At 31.8% G+C, this 14,309-nt stretch overlaps 1 protein-coding gene across 1 annotated transcript in view; it reads left to right on the plus strand.

Annotated features, from left to right (window-relative positions):
• Positions 1-13,136, plus strand: part of LOC107164728 (uncharacterized) — a 138,734-nt gene extending 125,598 nt beyond the window's left edge. The window contains exons 8-9 of the mRNA XM_015512657.2: positions 2,197-2,365; positions 10,681-13,136. Of these exons, the coding sequence (XP_015368143.2) occupies positions 2,197-2,365; positions 10,681-10,870 (359 nt within the window). The 3' untranslated portion in view covers positions 10,871-13,136. The remainder of the gene's footprint in view (positions 1-2,196; positions 2,366-10,680) is intronic.
• Positions 13,137-14,309: the final 1,173 nt, after the last annotated feature.

Genomic DNA, 14,309 nt, shown 5'->3' on the forward strand with positions numbered 1-14,309 from the left:
TATTATTAGTAGTTTTAATAGTTGTAGTAGTAATAGGGCACAATACTTGTAGCCATAAAAAATCACCAAACATGCATTTTTGAAAGAAAAACAAGAATATATTTATTTATTTTTCATATATTATATTAAACTGAATTTATTATTTTGAATTACATAATTTTATTTGTTTTGCATGTTACAACTTATTAAATTTTATTGTGATTTATAAAATGATCGGGCTCCTTGGAATAACGTGTGCTAGGACCAGTTAAAAACCATAATACAACAAAAATAAGGAACAAATTAATGTTTTGGTTGTATAATTATTTAAAATAAAAACTTCAGACGAGAACAAAAATTGATAAAATCACTTGATAAGTTAATATACTCGTATGTATGGAATTTTTTTCTGGGATTCATTATTATTATTTGTTTTTATGTGTCATCACGTGACCAACTATACGGGTTTAATATAGAATAATTTAAATAATTTGTAATGTTGAAATAAAAATACCCTCTCAATAAAAGTTGGCTTAACACATCGCCTGCTATTAGAATACTGTTGGAGGTCGGGTTGCTTTTATTGTAGGTACATATTATGTAATCTAAAATTTGCACCCGCGTAAAAAAAGGTAATGATTGAATTTCATTAGAACTTTTTTTGGCATTCCTTGAATAGTTAGTGTAAACAGTGGAATTTGTATTTTTCGATACAACACGGTTGTGTTAAATGAAACCTAAATCAATGTACTTTACACAAACGGAAAATTTCATGGATATATATCACATTGTGGATTGGTTGAGTTAAAACCGTTTAAAATTGTTTAGATAGGCATTCAAACGTTAAATCAAATATATCGCACACTTTTCATGAATTATTATTTAAATAGGTGGTTTCATCGTATGTAGTGTGTGTGTGTTTTTTTTATATGCTTTGAAGTATTGCTACTACTAATGGAATGCAATTATAATTATTACGAACTGTATAATATGTTGATAAATTATTCAACAAGTGAATTATACATTTTATGAAAAAAAAAAAAATTAACATTACAGAGAGCCGTCAGTGTAAAACGAATGTGTAATTATGTAAAATGTTTAATATTCGTAAAAAAACTCAATCGTTTATACTTTCTTAACAATTTGTAAACTCAGCATCACGAAACTTCGAAAAGTGTGTAATAATATATTGTGTATCTAATACCCATATTCACAACGTGTACCAACTACAAATAGACGACGAATAAAAACCAATTACCTGTGGACCGTGGTTGTTATTTTATAGCTTAAAATGATTTAAAATGGTTGTTGATTACACATGTATGTCACCATATTATAATTATTATTGATTGATAATTCAAGTAATATTAAGTATTAACCGAGTATCTTCTATTAAATATTTCGGCTTTGATTTTGAGTTACCATTAAAATGCATTGCGATTCATTGAACACAACAAACTTGTTGTTGTTACCCGTCTTACGTGATTGCTTTTCCGTGAATTTTGGGTACCTCGGTAAAAGTTTGCCTTGATGAATTGCTTAAAATAAAAATATTCTAAAGAATAGCCAAAAAAAAAATAAAATAACCAATAAAATCCAATTCCATCATTTGAATATTGTATAATACAAGATATTTTGAATATTATAATGAAAATAATGATTGGGTTATTCCGTTTCACCGTATATAATTGAAAACATATTCCTCATTGGATTAATAAAAATAACGAGTTAGGGTCACTTAATAGTTGTTCGATGTTGTACCCTATTTTTTATGACAAATAATAATATATACCCAAGCGTATAGCTATTCGACTGTTCCCGATTTATGCGTACTACGAATATTACCAACGAGTGCAAATCGACCAGATGAGTGGTATATATAATATCGATCGTTTGCTACAAAATAATTACAGCGGCAGTGATTTGAATTTTGGAATACCTTCCCCTCTCGGCCGGCCCTCACATTTATTCAAAAATATATTATCGGATACTACTTAATTGTATTACGAAGATTGATGACGGTGACTACGGCGGAGAGTATAGTGCGTGAGCTCCCTACGATTTATATTTAAAACACCCGCACACACTCCCCAAAAAGAAACCTGGCTACGCGCCCGAATGATAATAATAATATACTGTAAATATTATATATATATATATATATATATATTAATTTACTCGTTTTAACCGTTGTTAATGTATGACGTGTGTTCGCAGGAGAAATGATGATGTCACTGCTGTGGTACTACAGGCCAGAACACACGAAACAGGGACGGTTGAAGGAAGACATGCCCGACGAGCTGTTTGCTTCCAAGCACAGAGACGTCAACAGCGTGGCGTGCATCGACGACCGGTGTTACGTGTTGACGTTCAACGAGTACTGCAGGTCCGTGTCTTATCTATGTCGTATTATATCAAATTATATGCCGATATCATAATATCGTAATTATTTGCTGAAACTTTTCTCCGGACCCGTTGACTCGAAACTTATCACCGCGTGCCCTGAGTATGAACTTGACGAGTAGATAAAGACAGTACATCACCAAAACCACATCCGGGGTGCTTCCAGTTAGGGTCACATAAACTCTTATACTCGGCCGATCGGTTTGATTTTACATGAAATACTCGTATTACGATTTAATCTAGATCAGGCCGAAATGTTGGCATTCCAGAATTCAATGGTAGTATACCGCGCGAGATTCGGTAATTATTACTGTATTGTTACAAAATCACCGTCGATATTTAAATTTTTAATATTTATATGTAAAAAAAATTAGTTTTTTTTATTTATTTCGTTACAATGGGACCGAGTTTGAATGATGTACTCAATATAATTCCACATAACGTGGACGTTCTAGATCAAGCGGATCTCGCATCATAAATTTTTGAATGAATTCTTAATTTTCCCGAGAATCGCCAAAAATATATTATCATACCATTTATACCGGTGTGGGCTGCTATGGACATTTTAAATGATGTAAACCTTTTTAGTTTGGGATAAATCCACTGGCGCATAAGATGTATAGATTTAAGGTAGTCTATAGAAAAATCGACGCAATTGTCAAACACCGATTATAAACGCTTTTAATTAAATAATTAAACCTACTGACACAGTTTATTTGTATCGGGTTCAACCATGTTTTTGATACCTATATACGACTCTGCTACCCTACCTGCAAATCGATTATTTATAAACTACAATTTGACTGCGTGCATTCAGCTTTCACCCCCGTCGATAAATATCTAGTTCGGCATAATCATCGGCATTGGACTATTATCTGCAGTGCCTTGACCTAATAGGTTAAGTTTTTACCAAAGTATTAACCCTGTGTAATTAATTATTATTATTTCTATTCTATTTTCGACTCCAAAACCGCGTGTTACGAGTGTGGGGCGTCCATATTATTGTATCGTCATTCGTCGTGCATATTATAATATGGATGGTCCAACTCGGCGATTTTTATTATTAAACTCCGTCACCTTCGCTACAATAAAGTATTAACATCGATGGTCTCCACGAAATTTTTCATAATAATATACTGATTATACGGCGCAAAAAAAGTAAAAAATAAATAAACAGTAATCCTTCCCATTTACGATAATACAGGTCGCGACTTTTACACCTAAATTCCATAAACTTGTGACGAATGTATTGTTCCCGAACGACACGCTACTCTTTCGTAACAATAATACTATAATCTGATAGAATATTATTAATTGTAATGTACTAATGTATATCACCTCCGCCACGATATCGGTTCGATTTATTTAATAATAATATTATTATTTTATAAACACTAGAAATATAATGTTATTATGATTGTATTTAGTATAGGTGTTTTTTTGCCACAATATTGACCTAATAATAATAGTAGATATATACCTATAATGGACGACGATAGCATACGTCATTTCTGGTAATATCGATTTTCGTCAACAACAACAATATAGTAAACAGTACTATGGTATTTATTTTTATGGTACGCATAATAATAGGTATTTTTTTCGACTTGACGTTTTATTTTCTTCCTGATATTCGCTCTTCACAATATAGATAAATACTTTTGAATAATATATATTATGCAGCATTGGATAAAATCACACAATATTAGCAAATGATTCAAGTTTAAAAATACCTATCGAACAATTATCATAATTTCAAATTGATAAAGGGCGTTCTAAAAAATTATTAAATCTATTGAATTTGTCAATTGAGGGTTAAAACACAAATACAACTACATTATTCATATAATATAACTATGTACAACAAAACTACAATCACTGCAAGTGAGAAACTGCAGTCCACGGTTGATATTTTCAGTTGGTTATAATAAATTTATTTTAAATACTTTATAATATAATTTTATTGAGCTGATGGTATTATATTTTTATTTTTAGACACTTAACTATATATAATGAACGCATATATTTGATGAAATTCGGGAATTAAATCGAACCATCGAAATCGCCATATAATTATAATGTAATCCTTATATAAATTTTGACCGTCGGTTTTTCTACCCAATAAATTACCATCGATGGTGGCGCTCATAATTATAATATAATTTATGGTTTTTCGCTCAATTCTCGCTTGTAGTTTGCACACAGCAAAAGCGCACTCGGAAATCGCCAAGTGCAAACATCATAATAATATAGTCCTCTAATGTACGTGGGCCACGTCGGTGTGTGTGTCATTGGTTTGTCATAAAAACATTATTATACTCTAAATGAAGATAAAATAAAAAATCCGCACACGTCATCGACGGCGGCGGCAAATAGCTTGTCCGTCTGCGCACAAACTAATGCGATTCGAAATACCATTGCGGATAATAATAATAATATTTTATAAAAGATGATGGTTTCTCGAACACCGTGGACTTGGAAAGATTCGAACAGTTCAAAGTTCGTCGGAAATTAATACTCGAAATCAGTGATTAATATCGGTAAAATACGATTGCTCGCATTTTACCTTTTTCATAATACGATTGCGCACATTTTAATGGGACAATAGAACATACATTTTGGGTAAGATATATGCACGATTGCTCGTAAAACTTCATGTGATGTTGCCAAACTATGCATAATTTAATTTAGTAGTACTATATAAAAAAAAAATTGAAGGAAATTTAATTTTGCTTGATCTAAGAATTTTTAATAATAATTTAGTCAAAATTCATACAGATTCAATGCAATTAAGAATAAAATAGACGAACAAATCATAAAATGCATATAAAAAATATCCTAATATGTTAATTAATGTATACCATCAAGGCATCAACAGTCAAAAAATAAAACGAGATTATAATATTATTTTTACAATTTTTTAGGTTTATAAAGCTGGCTTTATTGGTTAGGTTATGTTCTGGCTAATTTCACTTAAATAAATAATTACTTCGTCAGGGGTGTTGTTATTTTTATAATTATTATATAAACTAATAGTTTTATTATTGAGTAGCTTATCTTTTTTTGCCATTTTAATAATAGAACCTTGTGAAAATGTAGGTAACTCAACTACATACATATGAGTATATGGTGGGAATTCAAAATTACGATAAAAAATGAGATAATCAGATAAATACGACAATAATTATTATCTTAGAATTTGTATCATCGTGTTATTAAATTTGGCAACATTGCACGATTGTGTAATCGTATTTAACACGCGCAATCGTAAACCAAAAGGGTACGCGCGCAATCGTATTCTACCCATTAATATTATTATAATTTATAATATGTTTTAAGAGTTTGCACTTAAAAAATAGGTACAGACTATACTTTTGTTTAAACTTAATTTAAAGTTCGAAAAAAATTCTTGTTAAACTATATTGATTCCAATTTGGTTTCAAGTTCAAATACAAATTCGAGTTCGTGAAAATTTAAGTTCGACCAATCCCCAAATATTATTATCGTTTATCGTTGCGTTTTAGGGCTCGTACTACGGTAAATACTATAGTTTGTTGTTGTTGTTGTTGTTGCTGCTGTTGTAATCGTTGTTTTTATATTTATTATTATTATCAGAGGTCCACCGTCCGACTCATCTGCCTGCCATCCGGTGCAGTACTTAACCTAAAATCGTACATCGATTAAGCACGCTCTGCCGTCCTCGCAGGTTTTGTATCGCGAATGACCGCTTGTGCGTGATGTATGATAATTTTTAATATTATTAGACAAAACTATCTATTTTACCTAAATGACTTAATGTATATATTTAAATATTATTCAATTCAATTTTTGTGGTTTTTGAAAACAGATGGCCATTTTATTTGATTTTTTTCCTTTTGTTTCATCAACACTGCAATCCATATAAATTGGATGCGGGTAGGATGGTTTTTTTCTAAGCCCTAAAATGACTTTTAATAGGACTAAAGGACTTGAGTAAAAACAAACAAATGGTTTCGATTTCGATGAATAAATTATTTGGGCTGCAACATGTTTGCGCACATTCTACAATTTTTACCTGAAAAATCGGAACTTGTTTGCGCACACAGTTATATTAAATGTAAAACTGGTTTGCGCACACGAAAATAAGGAGTAATAGGAGTCAATAGAATCAGTCGACAGTCGAACATCGCATAAACTTATGGACAAGATATAGATCTGGCGAAATAGACCAAATGAAATACATAAAAATAATGGAAAACTGTTTTTACGGGAAATAATATTGACACGTTTACCAATCATATTATATTAAAATTTACACAAACAAGTATTATATTATATGCATTTTTAACATATAATAAATAAATTAACAATTATTATTAAAAAGCAAGTATTAACATGCATTTTTAACATAATATTATAAATGTATTAACAATTATTATTAAAAAGCAAGTATTAACAAGCATTTTTAACCATACCTATGAATATATTCATAGACAGTCCTAGCTAAGTCTGGTAAGTGAGAAGGAAAATGTATTTAAGTACTTAAATAATTTACTTATAAACAAACAAATATTAATATGGTAGGTATTAAACTATTAAGGTCTAAAAGGTTAGGCTAAAAGGTAACTGTGCGCAAACCATGTGCTTGGTTACGGTTCAACTGTTCCCAAACGAGTGGTAGTTTTGTGCCCAAATCAGTTGTCTTTTTGGTATTTCTGCGCAAACCAGTACCGCCCATTATTTGTGCCCGTTGTGCCACTGCAAACATCGATCGTCAATGCTCATAAACTGAGAGTTAGGCGAGTTAGCCATTGCCAAAAACAAAATTAAAATCACTTGTCACTAATAGTGTGTGGTGTGGCCAATTTAAATACATTTGCAACGCGCACATCGAACGCGATCATAATAATGTGGCCGGTGTTTTTTTTTTTTACGAGGATTATATTATTACATGATGTTTGCACTTGGCGATTTCCGAGTGCGCTTTTGCTGCGTGCAAACTGCAAGCGAGTAACCGTAAATTATATATTATGTAATTATGAGCGCTCCCGTCGATGATAATTAATTATTGTATTGTTAAAATATCATGGACGTGATGATGGTCCGTCATTGATGGATATCGGATCGGTTGCATTTCATTTTTGCTAGTTTTACGTACGAATTATATTCGTGTTTACAATCGTTTACTGGTAGTGCGTAGTATACTAGCGAATAATTATGATGTTATTATTATTATAATAACCTCTCACGGGAAATTGACATTGACAAGAAATAATAATAACAAAATCACTTTTCGCGTCACTGTAATATGCTGTAGCGGGCGCCAAGCGTTGGCCTCGGGGCAACTGATCGAAAAGCAAATCGTTGTACCTACGCCTAATCCGATTAATTGTTTTTTGATTTCGGAGATTTCGAACACCCTCCGTGAACCCTGCGAAACAGTCATCGACTTTAAAAGTACGTCCTATATATCACGAGGGTGGACTTGAATTATTTCTCCAAACATTTTTCGTGTATACGATCTGGGTGTGTGTGTGTATGTGTATACTTATGCCGCAGGCTGTTAGTATAGCTCATATTATATTATATAGAAAATTGAAAACGTCAGTGGAAATAAATTGTGTCGAGTGCGCCGCCGTCAACTCAACTGATTTCGTGTATTATATATATATTGGGATTGGTTATATATAGGCTCATATATTTATATAAATATTTACTACGTATATGATAGGGAATCGTAAATTTCAGTGGATACGAAAATATTCCAAAATCAACGAATTCGCACGTTTATTTTAAAAATTTCAAATACAAAATAAGCTTGTATATTAATACAATTCAATAATATATCAAAGTCTTAAAAACAAAAACCTTTACCATGTATAGTAAATATTATAATAGTATTATACAATCAGCTGAATCGGCCAAAGACAGCTCTCGTTGTTTAGAAGATAACCACAATATTATGCTATTGTATTAATTGAAATAAAATCTCAAATTTTATTAACCCAAAATTAATCTGCAGGGCTTGTTGCTTTCAATATATACATGTGAATATGTGGTACTTTCAGGTTTAAAATTAATTATGAAATGTCCATGAATCATTGTATTTTTAATACAGGTGTAAACGAGTAGCTCTGAGTATACGTGTATTTTATAAAAAGGATATTCGAAAGATTATTTGAAATCTGTTGTTACTGCAGTAAACCAGCGAAAAATTAAAAAAAATGATCACTGCCATCATTGTCTAAAACCACAAAAATATTATTGTTCGTGTCAGAAAAGCGGTCATGTCGACTTCCCAACAATCTTTAATATAATTTTATATAAAAAGAAACACTGCACTATTATTACATTTCGCTGATCACACCCCTTGCTGAAATAAAGCGGCAACCATAAACAATGCTCGATAATTCAAAGTTTGATTATTCGAAACTTTTGGTAATTCCGAGTAATTTTGCTCGCTCTCTAAAAATTTCTCGGTAATTGGAATAACACCATTGCATTTAGGTACAATTGGTAATTCGTAGTAAAATTTTAGGAAAAACAAGTCGTCAATAACACGCACGACAATATTCCAAGTTCAACGCTCGGCCAAGTGTATGTTCGCCCAAATTATATTTCTTATAATCTTATCGTTAATAATTTACCTTACAACTGTGTGTGAATTTATAGCTTATTATTTCCAAAACTAGGTAATTCGAATTATTTGTTCTGCCCTTTTGATATTTCGAACCCTTGGTAATTCGGAATTTTTTTCGCGAGTCCCACCAACTTGGAATCGTCGTGAGTCATCCACAGCAGTAATAATATATTATTATATGCGTATACATACGATTGACTTCAGTTTCGTCCATTTTGTGCGGTCTATCGTAACATTATAATATGCAAAACTTTCTTTAATTTATTTTGAACGCTAGTTGGGTAGGTTGATACTTACATAGAACAGCCGCATGTCAGCCCACTAAGGTATCCCAGTCGCATATCGCATCGTGAGATACTCTTAATAATGATAATAATGATTTACGCCGCACAATTCCCACCAGAGAATTCAAATGCGAAAAGGTCGCCATTTGGGTTTTGTGGGGAATTAATTCGAGAGCGTTCGTTAATAATACGAACGTCATCTCGGAACACCGATCAACTGACACGATGGGTACGACACTTTTATTGTGTACATAATATTATAATGCACAGTTTTATTTGCTCGTGACAAGACACGTGTTATGAACAAGATCGAACAAGTACGTTCTACTTATTGAAACTACCGCAATGTTTGAATTTGTGTGAATGACAAGAATTTTGTGTTTCCTCGAAGGCTTACCCGCCAATTTCAAGCGACAAATTTACAATTGACGGTACGTCAAAGCAGTACAGTAACCGCTGCAGTAATATTTATATGATATTATTATTCAATCAAATGTGGAATATAGAATTCATAACAATATTTGAGCCTTTGGATTTTAAAGTAAAAAATTGAAATCGATCGGTAAAGATCGCGGACTGAAAATCGTGACATTACACATTGTTATGGATTCCAAAAAACCGCCGTCGTGGTGATGATTTTTTACTCTACAAAATCGTATATAATAATATTATATTATTATAATAAGCGTAATTGTCGAGTGTTTTATATTAAAAGCAATACGACCGTATCATATAATATAATATTATGATATCACATGACCGATTTGACGATATTACTTGCCGCGCGTATTGCGTATTGCGCAATATTATGCTTGCCAATTAAAGTTTTTTTTAAAATCCAATCCTCCCCCCACACACATAACTAAGACCAAAACTCTCTTATATACGCAACTACTGTGTACTTATTAGCTAAAGATGAGAATACCTAGCCCCCCCATGTTTATTTCGAAAATTCGAAATGGACACAAAAATGACCATACTAGCTCTGTCCAGCGAGAGAACTCGCCGGTTTTTCCCCCCTCCCCTGGCGATCACCCTGCTATCGAAACTGGTTCCCCTATGGCTGGGCGTCGCGTTGAGATGCGTAAAAAAACATCAAAATTTAGTCGGTACGCGGCGCGTTCTCTCGCTGGATAGAATATGATAATAATATGTAGATTAGCGTTTGACGGTACATGCCAGTTGCGGTATATACAATTAAAAACGTAGGAATATTATAACCTCTCCCCCCAAAAAAAAAAATTTTAAAAATGTCTTCTCAAGTTCAGCCTATGATTACGTATTATTATTGCAGTGACACTAACAATCATTGAATTGTATATTATAATATCATAATATATTATTATCATGAAAATCAACTAACCATATTGTGTTTCTGTTTTCGTCACTTCGCAGGCACCGGAAGCACGTGAAGTCGGTACAAGAGAACTTGGTGCTGTGCAAGGCGGTGGTGCCGCCGTTGCGCGAGGCCAACCCGCGGGCCAGACAGCTGCCCGGCGACGGCGCGCCGGCCGATCTGATATTCTTCTGCCGCCGCGTGTACGATTGCCGGCAGAAACGGCTGCTGAAGAAGCCGACGCTCTGACCTAGACGCCTCCGCCGCGCCATCGTCCTCCTCGCCGCGCACCATCGCCGACGCCGTCTCCGCGGTTTTTCCACGCCACGGTCGTCGTGCATATATTATTTATTATTATGACTATTTTACTATTATTACGTGTACCGTTTCGATATTTGTATTCGCTCTTTTCTTAAATTATTATTATTATTATTATTTTATTGTCGAACGTTGCACGACGAGATGCTACGCGCGACATCATAATATTACATTATATATTATCTGTACGACCGATTTATGGGCAACAAAAAAAAAAAGAAAATTTTTTTTTTTTACCGTTTCGTGTTCTCGCGAAGCCCGAAATAAACCCCTCCGGACGGGATCGTCGGCCCCGAGACTAAAAACGGATAGCTATAGTATAATAATATTATTTTGTATATACATATACTATTATTATGTGTGCAACGCCTGCTGTATGTGACGATCGGGAGAGAAATTTTTTTGTATTTTTGAAAGACAAATTATTTTAAGATCGAAAGCGTTTTCGACAGCGGGCAGGGTTCTAGACGAGAGATTCCCAATCGCCTCATCAACGACGAGTTCGTGTATTAATGTGTAAAACGAAATTATTATTTTATTGCGTATTATTACGCAGCCGATTTTACTCTTTATATTTTTTTTATCAAAAAATCGTTTTTGACGGAAAATTGTCTCGCCACTCACCCGCAATCGCGCGTTCGTCGTCTGCTGCGCGCTACATTATAATATTATATGTATAATAATATTATATTTGATATATAAATAAAATAATGGCCTCACGCTCCTCTTTACCACCTACCTCTTCTTTTATTCTCATCGAGTCTTATTATTATTCTTATTTTTACGCAAATCAGTTGATTTTATTTTTTATTATTATATATTATTATCATTATAATTACTACTATACGCATACATAAAATTATGATTTTTTGTACGACGTGCACATCTTAATTTATACAAAATATGGTATAAGATACCAATGATGATGATGATGATGGGCATTTCGGTTACTCGCGTACGTTTTATACCGCGGTCCAGTCGCGTGGTACACCCTCTCGCCGAACAACACTCGTCCAAAACTCTCCCCCCTATAACCATCCGACAATGTCTTCCTCTCTTTTTTTTCTGCAGTCCTACCTAAAGACGACACCTCGCCGACATCTGTTTCACTTAATTCAATTATGGATTATTTTTCGAATCATCATCATTAAGATTGGTGAACAGGCGACGATAAAATTAATTATTTAATATTATGCGATAAAAAGAATATTATTATATCCTCCGAGCCCACGTTGTATTTCGTTATTGTTTCCATCCACTAATTATTATTAATAATAACTATTCGAGCCACTCTTTCCATTCACCTCACTCACCCCCCGCCACCAATCAAACTCACTCGTACCCAAGTGTAACGACTCGACTACGAATACATAATATAATTATTATGTACCAATATTGTTTAAGTCCCGGTCGGAGGTATATTTTATACATATTTTGTTTTTTTTTTTTTTTACTTGAACGCTTTTTTATTATTATTTTTTTATTTTTTTAGTTTAGTCGCATAATTTCAATGTTTTTGCTTTATACAGACGTGTTGTTATAGATAACAAAAAAAAAAAACAAAACAAAACAAAACAAAAAATATTAAAAAATATTACATAATATTATTATATTATTATTAAATAATATTATTATTATACTATATTATTGATTCCTAATAACCAAGTATAATATGATAAATGTTAGAAAAAACGACAAACGATTAAAGAATTTGATTAAGTGATTAAAATTTAATAAAATGATATTTAAAAAAAAAATTAAATATATATATAAACACTATATATGGGTATAAAATATTTTATTTTTAGATATTTATGATGTGTAAATGGACCAATTTTTCGTGTATAAAATTTATTTCATCGTTCACATAGTTCCGGACTGACTCATGTAGCTTAAATATTATGTTTATTAGATAAAAGGTCATTTAGTTTGCAATAAATTTATGTAGTTATGATTTTTTTTTTCGGAGTGTAATATTTTGTGTTATTATATATCATTAATAATATAGCAATTCAGTTATATAAACACACACACACACACACACTTACATACTATTATACAAATATTATGTGTACTTAAAATGTTATCAATTTACATCCCTAAAAAATATTGTTTGGATTAAGTCACATATATAATAATATATTGTATAATTTTGAAATTCATTGAAAGTATAATATAACACTGATATTATATGAAATGTATTGCGTTATTCTTTTACGCATCAAAATAACTTATAAGTACTCAACATTTTTGAATATAGGTAGCAGCAGTGTTTTGGTGTATATTAATTTAATAGTACTTTTCCAAACAAAAACTACGTGTGGAATACTTTTGGCCAAGACCGTGAAAGCTAAGGTAAAAATGTTCGTTGGCTTCGACAACGCAGTGGTATTTAAATATGTATATTTTTTTGAACATGTAACGCGGTTGCTCCCAAAAGTATCTATTTCGTACCAATTTATACCTAGAGAAAAATGTTTCAGTTCGGGCAGTTGCCCTTATTGAACTGCTATTGTAAAAATATGTTAGGAGCCTTGTATTAAATTTTCAAATCTTAGATCTAAAAAGAAAATTTTTTATGAATTTATATCTAAGATAATTTGAACATTGCCGTATTTTTTACGTATTAAGTCAATATTTGAACTTCAAATACTAATAAAATAAAATTGTGCCTATGTATTTTTATAAATTTTTAATTACTATAAGAATAACTAATGAGGAACTTTGTATTCAATTTTCATGTATTTTGATAGGGCCAAAAAAATTTTATCAACCCTTCAAAAAAATTGTTCAGAAAAATTGAAAATTTCAGTTGTCTATAAATATCTCAAAAAAAGTCAAAATATTTTGAAAATTAAATCATGTAAAGAAAATGCCAATCTAAATAACTGGTAAAATTTTCAAGTACCTAGGACTTATACTTTTTGTATAATAACAAATATTTAAAATCGTTTCAGGATAAATCGTTACCGTTACGCTATTTCGTAAAAATTTAAAATTCAAACGCACTTAAAATTTTTCCTATAATGATGCTTCGAATTTTCTCTATAGCTACATGGAAGCAAAACTTATGGAGAACTTAGTGTTGTATTTTTAATCCTTAGTTATAAACGCAAAAAATTTTATGATTTTTCAACTTCAAAATTACTTGCAAATTTTCGCGTTTTGGACAGATTTCGTAAAATTTTGAACTATAAACGCTTATAAAAAAAAATTGTGACTTACGATTTTTAATTATTTTTAGCTACAATAAGAACAACTCATAAGGAACCTTGTATTAAATTTTCAAGTTTTTTTGGTCGTCCAAAATTTTTACCGACACTTCAAAAAAAAATTCTCAAAAAACATTTCAGTGGTGTATAAATAACTC

The sequence above is a fragment of the Diuraphis noxia genome, unplaced genomic scaffold (genome assembly GCF_037042655.1).
Source record: "Diuraphis noxia isolate RWA-SAM2 unplaced genomic scaffold, SU_Dnox_SAM2 contig0005, whole genome shotgun sequence".
NCBI lineage: Eukaryota > Metazoa > Arthropoda > Insecta > Hemiptera > Aphididae > Diuraphis > Diuraphis noxia.